Here is a 14,949-nt window from a genome sequence, read left to right as displayed (position 1 = left end):
ACTTAGTTTGTAGTGGTGCCTAGCCTACTTGAAAAAAAACCAAACCTGACAAGGCCCTATATTTAAGGTAGAGTTGTGTTAACCAAAGTACACAACCTATGTAATCAAATTGATGGTGCAGTATCAGTGGGTCACATAATGTTGTTACTCAGTTGATAAAGTATCAGTTGGTCTAAGATGGTGAAAGGAAAGCATCTTTTTAATTAAGATGATAGTTTGAATGTTTTTCCCTTAGAGACTGATGGATTATTTGGTATGCCAAGTTAGGCGAGGCTCAAGGCACCCATGGAAAGAAAAACAACTGAAGGACTATTTGTAGACACTGAAAAGGTGGGAAGAAAAAGACTACTGAGACGATGGGCAAATTCAATACTTTAACAAAAAGACTTGGCCAATTTCTTGAATGTTTGGAGAACTCACCTAATCTAGGAAGCCAATAAACAGGAGTTGAGCCATTTAAAATATTTCACAACTGGGTTGAATAGGTCGCCTCATTAACTCACATAGGAAAACAGAACAATAGTCTCCACTTGAAAGAAATCAATTAACTGTCAACAGCAAGCCCTCCAGTCAATTAGAGAGCAGTGTTACAGAGTATTAAAAGGTGGCAGAAATTGGGATTCCCAAGTCTGTAGTGTGAGGAAGAGAAGACCCTCCCAAGGAGATAAAAGTATTCCTTATGGTGCTTGGCCTGTTGAGATAACCCATAATATTACAATACACAAAAATTCAGAATCCCAAGATAAAATAATTATGGATTTATTGAGATGTTGCAACATTCAGAAGCTAGAGATATTCACTGCTTCCATTCTTAAAACACATATCCATAATTCATCCAAAATAGTTTTAACACAGTTGTTTTCAGCTGTTGCAGTGTAACAAATACACAATCCATTTCATTCCTGGATTATGCTAATCCACGGCCTGCTACAAATGTCAGTTTCTTTGTTATGGAAAAAGAATATGCTAGTTTGTATAGCATACAGTAGGACACTATCTGCATCAGTGCACACAGCAGACTAACGTGCAGTAAGACTACATATTTGACAGCAAAAGGAATTGGTTTCTCAGTGTCAGTCTTGCATACATGTGGGGTAACATCCAAATTGTAGTTACTGTAAAGTCACTTCTCCTTATTCAGTGGTTTATGCTGTTAAAATGACTATAGTTTTACTAGCAGATAATGGCCACATAAAACGGTAAAGTAAAATGTTTATTTTAAAAAAAAAAAAAAAAAAAAAAAAAAAAAAAAAAAAAAAAGGCTGAGGGAAATTGAGGTATGCATTTAGCTACTCCTGATGAGGAAACAAAGCTGATTTTGTTCTTGCTTTTTCAATTACACTGGCGATTAGAAGTTTTATGGAAACAATTTAGCGCTCTCATTGCAGTTTTAAAAGGGCAGTAAAAAGGGCTATTCCATACTCCAGGGTTCTGCTTTAACCATTTCCAATTATTACAAATAAGATGGACTCAAACTCTCCTTTTTGGTACATTCAAGTTAGATCTGACTATAGTATACAGTACTAAAGTAACTATTTGAACACTTGAGACACATTACTGGGACTTATTGGAATTTGATTATCTTGTATCCATGAAATAAAGCTTTGATAAAGAATGAATACTAAGTAATTTTCAAATCCTTAGATATTCTAAAACCAAATTCAGAAGTTCAACAAGGGTTCTTTGGACCAGGCATTTTAAAGTCATTACACCTAGTTTAAAGGTTTTATGCTTTGTTCAAAATTTTGGGCTTGCTTTTGAGAGAGTGAATGCCTACCGCCCTCCACAAGAGCTGCAATTGCTTCTAGGGTTTGAAGATGAAGGGCCTGATTTTCAGAAGGTATAATTTGCTGGCCACTCTGTCTTTGCAGAGTTACTAATGCCTAAAAGAAAAACTTCAGAAAACAAACTATTTAGAATTCATTATATTCTGTCATTTTTTCAGGGTCTTGTTTGGTTTGGTTGTTTTTTTTTTAAAAACATCTCTTGGTAAACTTGTATAAAACCAGGATCTTTGTTAATCATTCATCTGCTAATTTCTCAATCCTAATCTCTTGATATTGTGATCATTTTCACAAGCAATTATGTAATTGCAAATAGAGGATTTATCTTCAAGGGAGGAATAAACAGCATAAACAGTTGAATATAGAGTTCCTGGCTTTATGCAAGGGTACTGGGCGGCAGGGGGGAATCCTGGCCCCATTAAGTCAAAGGAAAAACTCCCAATGGGGGCTCAGGATTTCACCAGGGTAAGGAAATATTCTCTACATAAAATGTTGAAAAGTTTTTAATGTGGCATCAGCTGTTAAATGCAGTTTTATTGTGCGGGGAGAGAGAGAATCATTTTACTATTGCTTATATTCAAACTGGAAAAATAACTTGAACCATGAGAGTCCTACTTAGTTTTACAGTTACATTACTTAAAATAATTAAAACAGATTTTTGCATTAGTGAGCATTCAAAGCAGGCCATTACTACAATTTCCTTTAGGTGGAACAAGAACCACCAAATTTCTTATGCATTACAAGTGAGGAACACCCAGTTCGGTAAGGGTCATAAGAAAGAAAATGCTTTAGATATCAGTGGTGAGGGTAGATGAGAACTTGCCCTTTGTTGCCTACTCTCTGAGTACATGCCCAGTTCAGTGGCTTTTGGTCACCATGGATTTCTTATGAATAAAGCGGTAGTATAAGTATTCATCCCGAAATTCAAATTCATTGGTAATATGCTGGATGACTCCTCCTTTCACCAGTCTGTCTCCATATATCACAGCTTCACCACGGTCAGAAGCAAGGCCAACTTGGATAAGCCAGTTCACCAGCTCACAGCCAAAGAAGATGCCAGTCGAGGTCTTTGCACCACACCTGTATGTCAAAGGAATGATTCACCCATATGTTCTGTAAATCTGCTATCACCACTGCATGATGGGGGGAAGGCAAGGAAAAATACGGGGAAACAAGGAAAGACAGCATGATAGTTAAAAGTATGTTAGAAGAGAACCTGTTAGTTCTGTATGTTAAGGACATGCACATTTCATTACCTTTTCCTATAAACACCTCAGTGAAAAGCAAAATGCATGCAAGTCTCTTGTTATGCCTGTAAAATAAACTTTATTGAATCTGCATAGCAATTCTATTACAACACACGTACACATACTAATGATAGGATACTACTTCAACTGTATTCATTAGCATGACCACTTCCGTAACAAAAATACCTGATTTAATTAAATGTAAAATGCCAGTAGTGTTAGGTACTTGGGCTGCACTTTAATGCTCACTTTTCTTCCATTTTAACTGGCCATTGAATAGTTATGTATATTGTAGATAAGACACTTACTTTGCTTATCCTACTGAATCTTTATTTAACACAGAGGGAACAATTGAGAACAATATAACACGGGTGCAAGATGGACATGCTTTGTATTGGTTTTTTGACTAGTGAGGCAATATTACTACTTTCTAGCCAGTAGTAGTAAAACTATCACTCAGAAATTTACCTGTGGCAATGATTATTTCTGCTTATCTAAAATTTGCTCTATGGAACCCAACTGCGGGGTTTCTGAAGTTTGAGCAAAGAAAGATGATTAATAGTTACACAAAACAGCAACGAACCATGAACTTTTTTATATTTTAATTAAAACAAGTAGTAAAAACAAGAGCAAATGTTAGCTTATATTAGTGGAGCAATAAAGCCAAAAAACAAAATCTAAATAGTAGACTCTCAGACACAGTATTATTAAATCAAGGAGAAATTAGATGAATATTTAAATATAAAATGAAAAAAATATTTGATATCAGAAATTGAATTTTTTTTTTAAAGTACAGAGACCAAAAACATATGCGCAAGCTTGTGTTTCACTCTTCTGCTATCTGCCTTGTGATCTAAATGATCATCTGTCCATGTACATTTTTGCCTGCAAAGAAAATTCTCTTAAACTGAACCACATTCAAGTCTGATTAATTCTCAAATGAATGAAACAAATTGTAAAAGCAAAGAAATAGGAGGGGAGATAAATTGCCACACAACATGTAGGTACAAAGCTCACCCCTGTCTACCTCGTAAAAATATCTCCTGATGCACCAAGTTTGCTTGTGTGGTAGGAAGCAGGCTATCCGGACTGTCTTACTTCATCCTCCTTTAAAGAGTTACACATCATGGGATGATCTGAAGCGTTCTAATTAGAACAATCATTCTTCCCTTTTCTTTATACCATGGATATTTGCAAAACAAGCAGAAATGCTTTTCTTTAAGTTAGCCTGCTCCTGCTGCTACTTCTCCCCTACGCCCCACCTCAAACATGAACTTGAAGCTATAATCTTCAGTTTGGGGCATCCATTTGTTTCTGAAAGCTTTGTGTGACATCACAAGATGATTAGGACTTCAGGTGATGAATAAGCAACAAGAATAGATGAACTTGTAAGGGACCTGCAAACCCAGAACCACATGATAAGTCTTTACTCAAGAAGCCACGGTGAATGCAGAAAAGGACCTGGGGGTTACAGTGGACAAGAAGCTGGAGTCAACAGTGTGCCCTTGTTGCCAAGAAGGCTAACACTATATTGGGCTGCATTAGTAGGAGCATTGCCGGCAGATTGAGAGACGTTGATTATTCCCCTCTATTTGGCACTGGTGAGGCCAGATTTGGAGTACTGTGTCCAGTTTTGGGCCCCCCCACTACAGGAAGGATGTGGACAAATTGGAGACAGTCCAGTAGAGGGCAACAAAAATGATTAGGGGGCTGAAGCACATGACTTATGGGGAGAGGCTGAAGAAACTGGGCTTGTTTACTCTGCAGAAGAGAAGAGTGATGGGGGATTTGATAGCAGAATTCAACTACCTGAAGGGGAGTTCCAGAGAGGATGGAGCCAGGCTGTTCTCCGGGGTGACAGATAATAGAACAAGGAGCAATGGTCTCAAGTTACAGGAGGTCTAGGTTGGATATTAGGAAAAACTTTTCAGCTAGGTCGGTGGTGAAGCACTGGAATGGGTTACTTAGGGAGGTGGTGGAATCTCCATCCTTAGAGGTTTTTAAGGCTTGGCTAAACAAAGTCCTGGCTGGGATGAGGTAGTTGGGGTTGGTCCTGTTTTGAGCAGGGGGTTGGACTACATGACCTCCTAAACTCTCTTCCATCCCTAATCTTCTATGATTCTATGAATGCACATAAGTATAGGATGCAAGATTAGGCCTCAAAACTCTTTATCATGCAAATACTTTTAGTAACAACAAAATGAGGTTTGATGTTTCTATTCAAGACATTACCAAAACAAGCTGCTAAATACTCATCTTTCACACTGATGTATAGTGCAATTTGAAGACATTTGCCATCACTGCAAACATTAATGGAAGTGCTATTTTACTATTCCCGGCCTGTGATATCTGAACAGTTTACTGCAGTTTAAATGAATCTCTGTAAAGGAACACAGTCCCACCTTCTGTCTTTGACAATGCTTCTGACACAGACATCTCTGTGATAATGAATAAACTGTTGACATGTCATCCCGATTTCCTCATGTACAGAGGAGTCTGTATGTTCTGGTGCTTCTCTACTATTCCAGAGGAATTCAAACCTGAAAAATAATTAACCAAGAAATCATCAAAGAAACTGGCAATTTAAAAAGAAAGCTGGAAAATTATTATAGAACTCAGGGAATTTCTGTCACCGATACTGTTATAATATTGTGCATACAACAGCTACTCATGATAGAGTTTCCTAGCTCATATATTGTTGGCCTTTGAATATTCAAAAGCTTGACTATAGCTAAGGCAGAGTGGAAGCAAGGAATCAGGTATGGATCCCTGAGTCAGAATTGTCTGGCCCCTGAGCACTTTAGGGTTGCATATGGGTGGCCATTCTCTCCCAAACTCCAGCCACAGCTCAAGTTCTTCCCACAGCTTGGGGTAGTGGAAGATTTGGAGTCCCAACTCCCTCATGTAGGTGGCATATTCAGGCTCTCTGCATTTGGGGAAGCAGCAGTGGCTTTGGCGGTTCCACTTGTACCAGCAGTAAGAGATCATTTGCAATGCAAGCTAAGGATTGAATGTAGTTTCAGCTGAGCTTTTATGTCCCACCAGATTTTCAGTTTGGCACCCTCTGACTCTCTGATTAGCCATAAGGGCATGGCCTGAAGAGTGCAGCTCACTACTGCATGTGTCTGAACCAATCCAATCCTAAAGGGGCATTCAGGAGTGGCAGCTTGGAGCATGGGCAGGAGAGGAGACAGGAGCAGAGATGAAAGTAGAGCTTTAAAAGACCAACAACATTTATTACTAAATTATCCTTAGAATTAAACCTGCCTAGATAAGTGTTGAAAGGTTAGATTTACCTTCTTTTGAATGGCAGAATGATTAAATGTTTATCCAAACCAAAAATACCAAAGGATATGAAGCCCTGAAAAAAAACACACACACACACAACAACACAGAAATATAAGTATTATAAACCTAGAAATGACATTATTTCAGGCCCAGGAAAGAAAATTAAAATAAAATTAATCCACTGAACATAACGCCTGCATAACTGAATTGTGTGTCCTGGACGCTATTTCAAAGAATAAATAGGAGTGAGAGTCCTTTTAATTTTGGATCTATAGAGATAGACAGATAGGTATGCAATAGGCTGTCAAAGAACCTCTCCAGCAAGAGATCTGGTAAATTTATTCTTTTAGATCAGCATCTCATCTGATACTACAAACACAACATCCTTCCAGAGCTATCTGCATGATAAGACCAGCTAAAATAAAGGGGAGAATCAGTTGATAGCAATTTCTTCTGGAACACTTGCCCATCATACAAAGCTTGCAAACAAGAGGCATAGCATGAACAACCTGTGAAGCAGAAAATGTCATGGTCCAGCAGACAGAAAAACTTTGATGAGTGACCTGTTTCAATGAATCACTGTCCGTTTCTAGCAAACTTGATACACCTCACATTTTTTCAACCCTCCACTGAAAGTCATGTAAAATCTCAGCACGTTCTTTCCTATCACTGCTGATTAGCAAGATGTCTGGGTGTGTATTATATACACTGACCTGACTCTTTTCTTATCAGCCTATTCCACATTCTCAAATCAGTGATACCACATTCCTGCACATGTGGCATCAGAATCTCATCCAAGGTGATGAAGTGTGACATAAGGACATACTGGCTTGGAACATCAAATTATCAAAGCTGACTGGAAAGGAGAATTTGTCTGTCAATGGAAACTTCTCAATTTGTGTGCTAGTAAAATGATGTCACACAGACACACACGTATGCGCACAAATTTAATGCTATTTTGATTACACATTTTAAGAAGCTTGCCAGAAGGCATCAGTGGTTTTTTATGACTGCTCCTACAAATTGCTAGCTGCTTCTGCGAGGTGCTGACCCCACTCAACTCTCATTGATGTGAAATATTCATTGGCATCATCGATGAGAGCTGAGGACATTGCAAATCTTAGAAGGCACGAGCCCCTTGTATGATTTGGTTCCATTTTGACTCCAAGAGCACTTTGTGTTATTTCAGCAACGTTTGCACTCCTGTTGTACAAAAGAGGAAAATATTCCCAATTTAATGCTTGGTGTTTTAGCCAAAGGACACCTATTACAAAGAGTGAGGGGAAGATATTCAAAGGTAGTATGGTCCCTAAGGGCTCATCTACCTAAGAATGTTGCACTGATATAACCTGAACCGTCTTTTAAACCAATACAGTTAAACTCATGCAAGAGGCTGTGTAGACATCCTTAGTTCAGTAGAAGATGGCTTATTTCAGTTTACTTTAAGATGATTAGGAACAGGTTTAACAAAACTGAAATAAGCCACTGTTATACTGAAATAAGCGTGCCCAGACAGCTTTTTGCCAGTTTAATTATATAGGTTTGAATTCACACCTTAAGTTAAACTGTTCCACTGTAGACAAAGCCTAGCTCCCTTTGACTTTCAACAGGCATTGAGCACCCTGCTGCCATTTGTGCCATTGAAAATCTCCAGCCAATGTCTATAAAACACTGTGCAGGGTTAAGATGACTCAGGTGCACAGAAGACAAAACGCTGAAAGAAAAGCATAACGATGATAGAAATTGGAGGTTTTAGCATGGCTTAGGGACTTCAGCCAATGCAAGAGTGCTGCCTGCTACCAAGACATGGAAAGATGGCAGCTACCAGTGTGCAGCAGCCACTCAGAAATAAGTGATTTCAAAGGAAACATTGCTAAGTACCTGACCAAAATTAAACACAGCACAAAAGAACTGCAATTCCACGTAGAGCCTTCCAGGTTCTTGGTTGAACAACCACCACAAACAGCTGGACAGATTCTGTTAAAAATATAAACTGAGTGTTAGGAAAGCAATAACAAAAAACTCTCAGTTATTTAGTCTCTTTATGCAATAAGCCATCTAGGACAAAAACAGCCACTGAAAAGTAACCAAACTACATTCCTTGTGAGGGTCAGTAGCTGTAAATGGGACCCACATATTCTGATTGATTTTAAGGGTAAAATGTATCATCAGTGCAGAGGGCCTGCACCTCTATTTAATAACCTAAGAAAGGAGGACATTGTCCTTCTATGTTCAGATCTATGGATACTTAGGTAATCCATAAGTAGCAAACCTGTCTGACTCAATATTTCACAAGGGAGAAAGCAAACATTCCTATAGAGCTGAGCATCAACATTTTCTACATTGTTTCTTGCTTTTATGGAAGCTCAATAGCAGCTGAAATGCACTTCAGCAGAACATAATCTGGAAAAACCAATGGTAACTCATGTAGGCATAAAGGTCAAATAATCTTTTAAGTAGTAATGGGCTCATAGTTCATTTAATAGTTTCTATAACTAAAAATGTGATAATTGATTTATAGATAAAAATAGGAAACAAAATTCCAGGTACCCCATTATCTTGTGGGACACCACAGAAGATTTATAATTATTTGAAATGTCTGATATATTTGGATATAAGATATTTGGGAAAAATAGGAAAACCTGCTTCAGATAACCTAGTTAAAATGCAGTTAAAATTGACTAATAATGGCACTATGGGGTTCACTGATTCCTCTTGGTTTCTATATCAAATGCACATTTTTTGCAAGTAAACATTTATTATTTTTGTTGGCTCCACAAACTCTACTTGGGCTCAAAGTCAAACTGGGTTGCTTCCTTCTCTTGCAACACTACCAGCAACAGTTTTTGCAGGCCAAATCCTGACTTAGTTACACCCCAGCAAACAGTCTGGAGTCTTCAACGGTATTGCACAGGAGTCACTGATTGGCTCTAACTGGAAAGTAGTACATAATTCTGCTGATGATGCAGCAAAGGAATAGAGTCCAGCTTACTGTGTGGACTCTACAGTGCTAATATAAATAGTACAAATATATTTTTCTATTTTATTCTGTGTGGGTTCTGATACCATGCTCATCACCATAGTATTTGTCATTGCTAAAGCAACTCGGATTCTGAATCTACACAGATCTGTTCAGAAAGAAGGAGCCATTTTTAGGTAGTCCTTTTTCAAAGAAGAACTGCACTTTTTAAAAGCTGACTTGGTATAGTGAAGAAAGGTATCCCTGAAAAAAAATCTGATGAATTGGCAGACCTAAGAGATCATTCAAATTTTGGCCTTCCTCTTAGTGTTTTCATCCCTGACTTGCTCACTATCCCCAGCAGTGTTAACGGTACAGAGTTAGCACAATTAATTTTGTGTTGCACTCTTTTAATGAGGACAGAACTGAGACTCACATACTTATTTAATGTAGTGCGGACTAACCTGAAACTGACCCAGAAAAATGGGGAACTACATGCTTTTTACTGGTCTTTCTACATAGGTTTCCTGAAAAGCTGTCACAAACCGTTGATCTAATCAATGTCAGAAAGAGGAAATATTTACAGCAAATAGGCCCACAATGAGAAGTAAACACAGCAACACATGTCTAGCCAGTTGTTTGTCTCCAATCTGCTGCAGACGTTGTTCTTCCTGTGCCAATATGCAGTTTTGAGAACTGCACTGACTCTCACATTGATTTGCTGCAAAACATTAAGCAGAATTTATAATTAGGGTTTTTAACTCACACAGTCTGACCATTCTCACCCTGCTGTCAAGAAGTGTACTAGACAGCTTGTATAACACTCAGCTAAAAGCCACACTATCTTACAACAATCTTCAGAAGCAATGAGGAGGAAGAAGTATTGGGGGAAAATGGGAGGAGGAAGAGAGCAATAGAAATAGCCATGCACACAGCTTTCTTCATGTTGGGACCTACACAGTGCAAAGAGTCTCCTCCCAATTATTCAGAGCTGAAATGACTGATATAATCATTGCTGACACACACTGTAGTCTTGAACAACTCAGAAGTTCCAAGTCTATGCACAAAGTACACTATTACTATGTCTGGAATTCGTATGTATAACATTAATTTTAATTTCTGTGCTGAGGCTGCATGCCCAAAAAGGGAAAATTTTATGTTAGCTTTGACTATAAATTGTTCAGACATCTATCCCAAAGTGGACTGGTTGATTTCTGGTGGAGATGGTTAATCTCTCCCTAACCAAGAAAACTTTACAAAACAAAACTTTTGCTGCCTAAATTATTGCTCTATACCAGTGCAAAGTTTAGTACTGCTTAGCTCTGAGAAATTTTTACTGGCAGCACTAAAAAATTAACAGTTTTACAGAACAAGTTTTTAATCCAACAATGAATTTCCAGGATAGTGAAAGTATTTAGAAAAACACTAAACTCTAACTTTTGCTGTATATCCCAGCCCCGTTGAGCTACAGATTAATCAGTTAATTTCTTCCTGTTTCTGCCAATATCAGAACTCTATGCAGTTCTGTTACATTTCTTTAGAATTCTAAGATACCATAATTCCACATCATTAAAGACAGCTATAAATACCTTGCAGAATGGATATTACTTTTGTTTCAGACTGCAAATTACAGGAGGTTATTAAAGAGTTCTCTGTACCTACCACTAGATGGCAACAAAAGAACTGCATGAAGAGGATATTAATAGAAAACGATATTTATCAACAGCAGTTCAGGAAGCATTATCAACTGCTATAGTTAAGGTTACATAAGTATTTCCATTGTAACCCCATTTTCAGTTGTGGAAAAACTTTCTGAAACACCCCCCATCAGGCTGAAATCATCTCTGCTTGGTGTGTCCTAAAATGGGCTTTTGTAAAAATAAATAAATAAATAAATAAATCTGAGCAAACAACGTTCAGCTATTTTGGGGTAGGAATGAAAAAGGCCACACACACATGCAAAAAAAAAATAAAAAATCCGTGTGTCGTTTGTTCCAATGGCTCTACAGTCGAAGTGATTGGGAGTAGACTGTGTGGAACAGTCCTCACAGAGGAGACCTGATTAAGTGTTGCCGTTAGAAATGGTTTGAGTTCCAAAGAGTTCAGATCTGTTGAAAGTTATATTTTGTACGTGCAGTACATATGCAATGGAGTTTGCCTGTAAAGTGTGCAGCTAAGGAAGGCTGAAGTGTGCAGGATCACTTTGCTTAATATTAAGAAGTTAAGGTGTGCATGGCCTGGATAAAGGGTTCTCACAGGGTGCAGAAAGTTTCTTGTGAACTATTTTTCAGTTTCAGTGGCTCTTTGGGCCCCCGCAGACACTTGCTTTTCCAAACTCCAAATACTTGGAAGGGAATGTTCAATAAGAAGGCAAAATAAGATCTATAGGGGCTTGATTCAGACACCACTGAAACCAATGGAAAGACTTGTATGGACTTTGGATTAGGCACTTCATGTAAATCCCAACAATTTAGGACCAGGAATTCATGAACTGATAGAAGTGCCCTGTGCCTTGAAAGTCACACTCCCTGTGCGAAAACTAGTGCTGAAAGATCTGAGGGCAAATCCCTAAAAGAGTTGCAAGCTGTGAAGCTTTCTAAATGGGTTGTTAAAAATTAACAGTTCTGGACAATAAAAAAATACTACTAACTGTCTCAGATGGCAGAGCATAAACAGTAATAAGTTACATGATGCCAAAAGCCTTCTATTTTAATTAGGAGTTCAGGATATCCAAGTAGAACAGTTAAAGTGACATCTCCCAATTCATTTTTAGCTGTTATTGCAGCAAAACTAAATTCAAGTTAGTGCAATAGATGGCATATTAGATGAGAGTACATTATTATTTTACCTGTCTCACTTGGAGGAGTACAGTGATCATTAGTGCTGGCATTTGCCACTGGCTCTCCCTCTCCAGAGCAGCATAACTCACCATTTATTTTTTGACATGAACAGCAACCTATTAAAATATAAAATATTAAAGGGATAGTTATGGTTTCCCTGATTTATAGTAATGTGATGGGAAAACAAAAGATCCTATTATCTTCTAAGAGAAGAACAACATTTATTGTACATTTGCAAGTATCCGAATTACTGACTGCCTAAAGGAGAAGAGCGTGACAATTCTCTCCCAGTTTCCATTCAGAGAAGGTCTTTTTCAGACTCCAACTATACCAAAAAGTGTTCAACACATTACACTATGGGAGCGACACAGGTGCTCTTGGCTACATAAACAACATAAGGGAGCACTGGCATAACTGAGCGCATGAGCAGGACAAGGAATAGTTTGTCCTGAAAGAGATGGTTTAGTGGGCAGGATACAGATGAAATGGTCAGAGAAGCCTGATCAATGAGATTTATCACATGAATATCACATACACCCCACTCTATTTTTAAATACATACAGCCACAGTATTATGCATAGTGATAACTAAGAAACCTCCTTTAAATCATCATTTATTAAAGCAATTGAAAGAGAGTGCGCACTATCAAGGTTCTAATATTTGCATCCATCACCATAGTATTTTAGCACTTCTCAAGAATTGACAAAGACAAGCTCTTCCCCACCCCGCTTTCCAGCAAGTAGGAGGTAAATGCTTGAACAGAATTATCCCCAGCTCCCGCTTCCTTGCACAGCCAGGCACTGTACCTCTTCCTGCAGAGGATTCTGTAAAAGGTGGAGAGCCACTGCTTGATGTCCAACTCCCCTCATTCCCTTCCCTTTCATGGTCCTCCATCTGGCCACTATGTGAATATGGGTTCAATACCTCATAGTCCGTTTCCTGTCCGTTTCTGTTCATACACAGAAGCGAGATACCTGAGATCAGAATGCTGATGAATAGGGTCACGGCTGTAGTAATCATCTGTTGGAGAAAACCAAGAAAAAAGAAAATGTAAAAGATGGTTTTTTGACACACTGAATACTAGTAACTTTTCTAGAGTTCAACTCCAGGAGCACCTAAATCTGAACAAACCAAAATGTATTTCTAGATTTATGCCACAAGACATAAAGGCAGTTAAAACCCCACTATCAGCACACTTGGCTGAGCTGATCTTCCTAGCCTGGATAACTTAGACAGTTTTTTCTCTTTGGCTTGTTTTCTATAGGAACACTTCTCTCAAGGCAACAAGCGCTCTTGCCTACTTCCTGTCCTTTCTCCCTCTCCTGAACTATTTTTCCTTCCTCTTAGATTGTTATTTCAAGGACAAGTGCACTCTCTCTTCCTCTTTTTTCAGGGCTCCATTTTCCACCCCCTCTCCTTCTGTGAGTCCCATTAGCCGTTCTGACAGATCTGCCATCAACACGCAGTATCGATTCTGAAATCGTTTTAGTACTTGCGACAGGCACCAGATTGACAACCCTGCAAACTGATGTCTTCTCTATCTACTGGCAAAATACAATCACAGCAAGGGGAGCTGCCTCCCACTGTCCCAGCCATGTACTCATGAAAGGACAATTTATCAGCAACACTGTCATTCAGGCTCCAGGTGCTTTCAATCCTTGGTTCCTCTGCCAAGACTCCCAATGAGAATGCTAGTTATTGCCATTTAGTGTAATGCTCTAGTAGTGTGGACGCCCGTCTAAAAGACCTTGATCAAGACCACTGATTAGCCCATAGATGGCAACAACTTTCGATAACTACCAAGCTAAGCTGGATTGAAACTGGTAACCTAGAGCAGTGTTTCCCAAATGGTGGGTCGCGACCCACCAGCAGGTTGCAGGCCCAATGTGGAGGGGAGGCCCCAGGGATCAGAGGGTTAGAAAGCAAGCCTGCCCCTCCACACACTGTGCAGCGCTGGCTCCTGGCATTGAGACCGGCCAGATGGGTTAGCAATGCCGCACACTCAAATTTGGCTCAGCCACCCTTCCATCATGACAGAGGGATGGCTGGGTGAGACCTGAGTCATGCTGCAACCCTGTGCACCAGGCAGCAGAGCCTGAAAGGGGGAGCCAGGCCCAGTCCCATGGAACAGGAGCTGTTGCTACTGGGTGACTGCAAGGTGGGCTTGGCTCATTCTCTAACCCTACCCCCATCTTCCATACCAGGCTGGGATTAAGGTTAGAGTTAGGGCAGAGGGTGCTGTTGCGGGTGGCTGGTGTCCCTTGGCAGAACAAGGGGACATGGGAGGAGAAAAGGACGCTGGCCTATGATTTTGCCCTCCCCACCCAAATTTGCACTCTGGGTGGGTCACAAAGAAGATACAGTGCAGTTGGTGGGTTGCCTTAGAAAAAAGTTTGGGAACCACTGACCTAGAGGACGTGGGTTTTACAGCCCATTATCACTCCCACCCTAGTCAGTCCCTGCTTTATTTTTTCAATGTTGCCAAAAAGGCTCCTTGTTGAAACAGTCCTTCGTAATGGTTTATTACAGAAAAACATTTTAGTACTACAGCCTCCAAGCTGAGTAGTGGTTATTTGATCCATAGTATTTGCATTGCTAGTACTGTAAACTGTACTTTGATGAAAGCTCTTTAGTTATATTTAAAGCAAAGAGACTGCAAACAGTTTCTCAATAACGTACTGTGAAAGGTAGGTGTCAGGATGGGGAAGAGAGAGAAATACTCATACCTGATATTTTCCATAAAAAAATGCTGAGTCAATGCTATCAGTGTTACGTTCACCAGTTATTAGTAAGATTCCCACTAGAACTGTTGGAATGCTGCAACAGCAAAA

The 14,949-nt window shown here is 39.3% G+C and overlaps 1 protein-coding gene across 5 annotated transcripts in view; it reads right to left on the bottom strand.

Moving 5' to 3' along the window:
- Positions 1–743: 743 nt before the first annotated feature.
- The window catches only part of GPR155 (G protein-coupled receptor 155), a 46,746-nt gene continuing 32,540 nt past the window's right edge, over positions 744–14,949 (bottom strand). For 3 of the 5 annotated variants that reach the window (XM_067549220.1, XM_067549218.1, XM_067549219.1), the window contains exons 9-16: positions 14,845–14,935; positions 12,925–13,138; positions 12,127–12,234; positions 9,863–9,999; positions 8,201–8,296; positions 6,328–6,392; positions 5,434–5,571; positions 744–2,864 (exon numbers count right to left, since the gene is read on the bottom strand). In XM_067549220.1, the coding sequence (XP_067405321.1) occupies positions 2,642–2,864; positions 5,434–5,571; positions 6,328–6,392; positions 8,201–8,296; positions 9,863–9,999; positions 12,127–12,234; positions 12,925–13,138; positions 14,845–14,935 (1,072 nt within the window). In that variant the 3' untranslated portion in view covers positions 744–2,641. The other 2 variants (XM_067549222.1, XM_067549221.1) reach the window with 2 other exon arrangements.

This window comes from Emydura macquarii, unplaced genomic scaffold (assembly GCF_026122565.2).
Source record: "Emydura macquarii macquarii isolate MOO-44397 ecotype Brisbane River unplaced genomic scaffold, CSIRO-AGI_Emac_v2 contig_1253, whole genome shotgun sequence".
In the NCBI taxonomy this organism is placed as follows: Eukaryota; Metazoa; Chordata; order Testudines; family Chelidae; genus Emydura; species Emydura macquarii.
The sequence above is the reverse complement of the archived record's forward strand: the minus strand, read 5'-3'. Positions and strand labels throughout refer to the sequence as shown.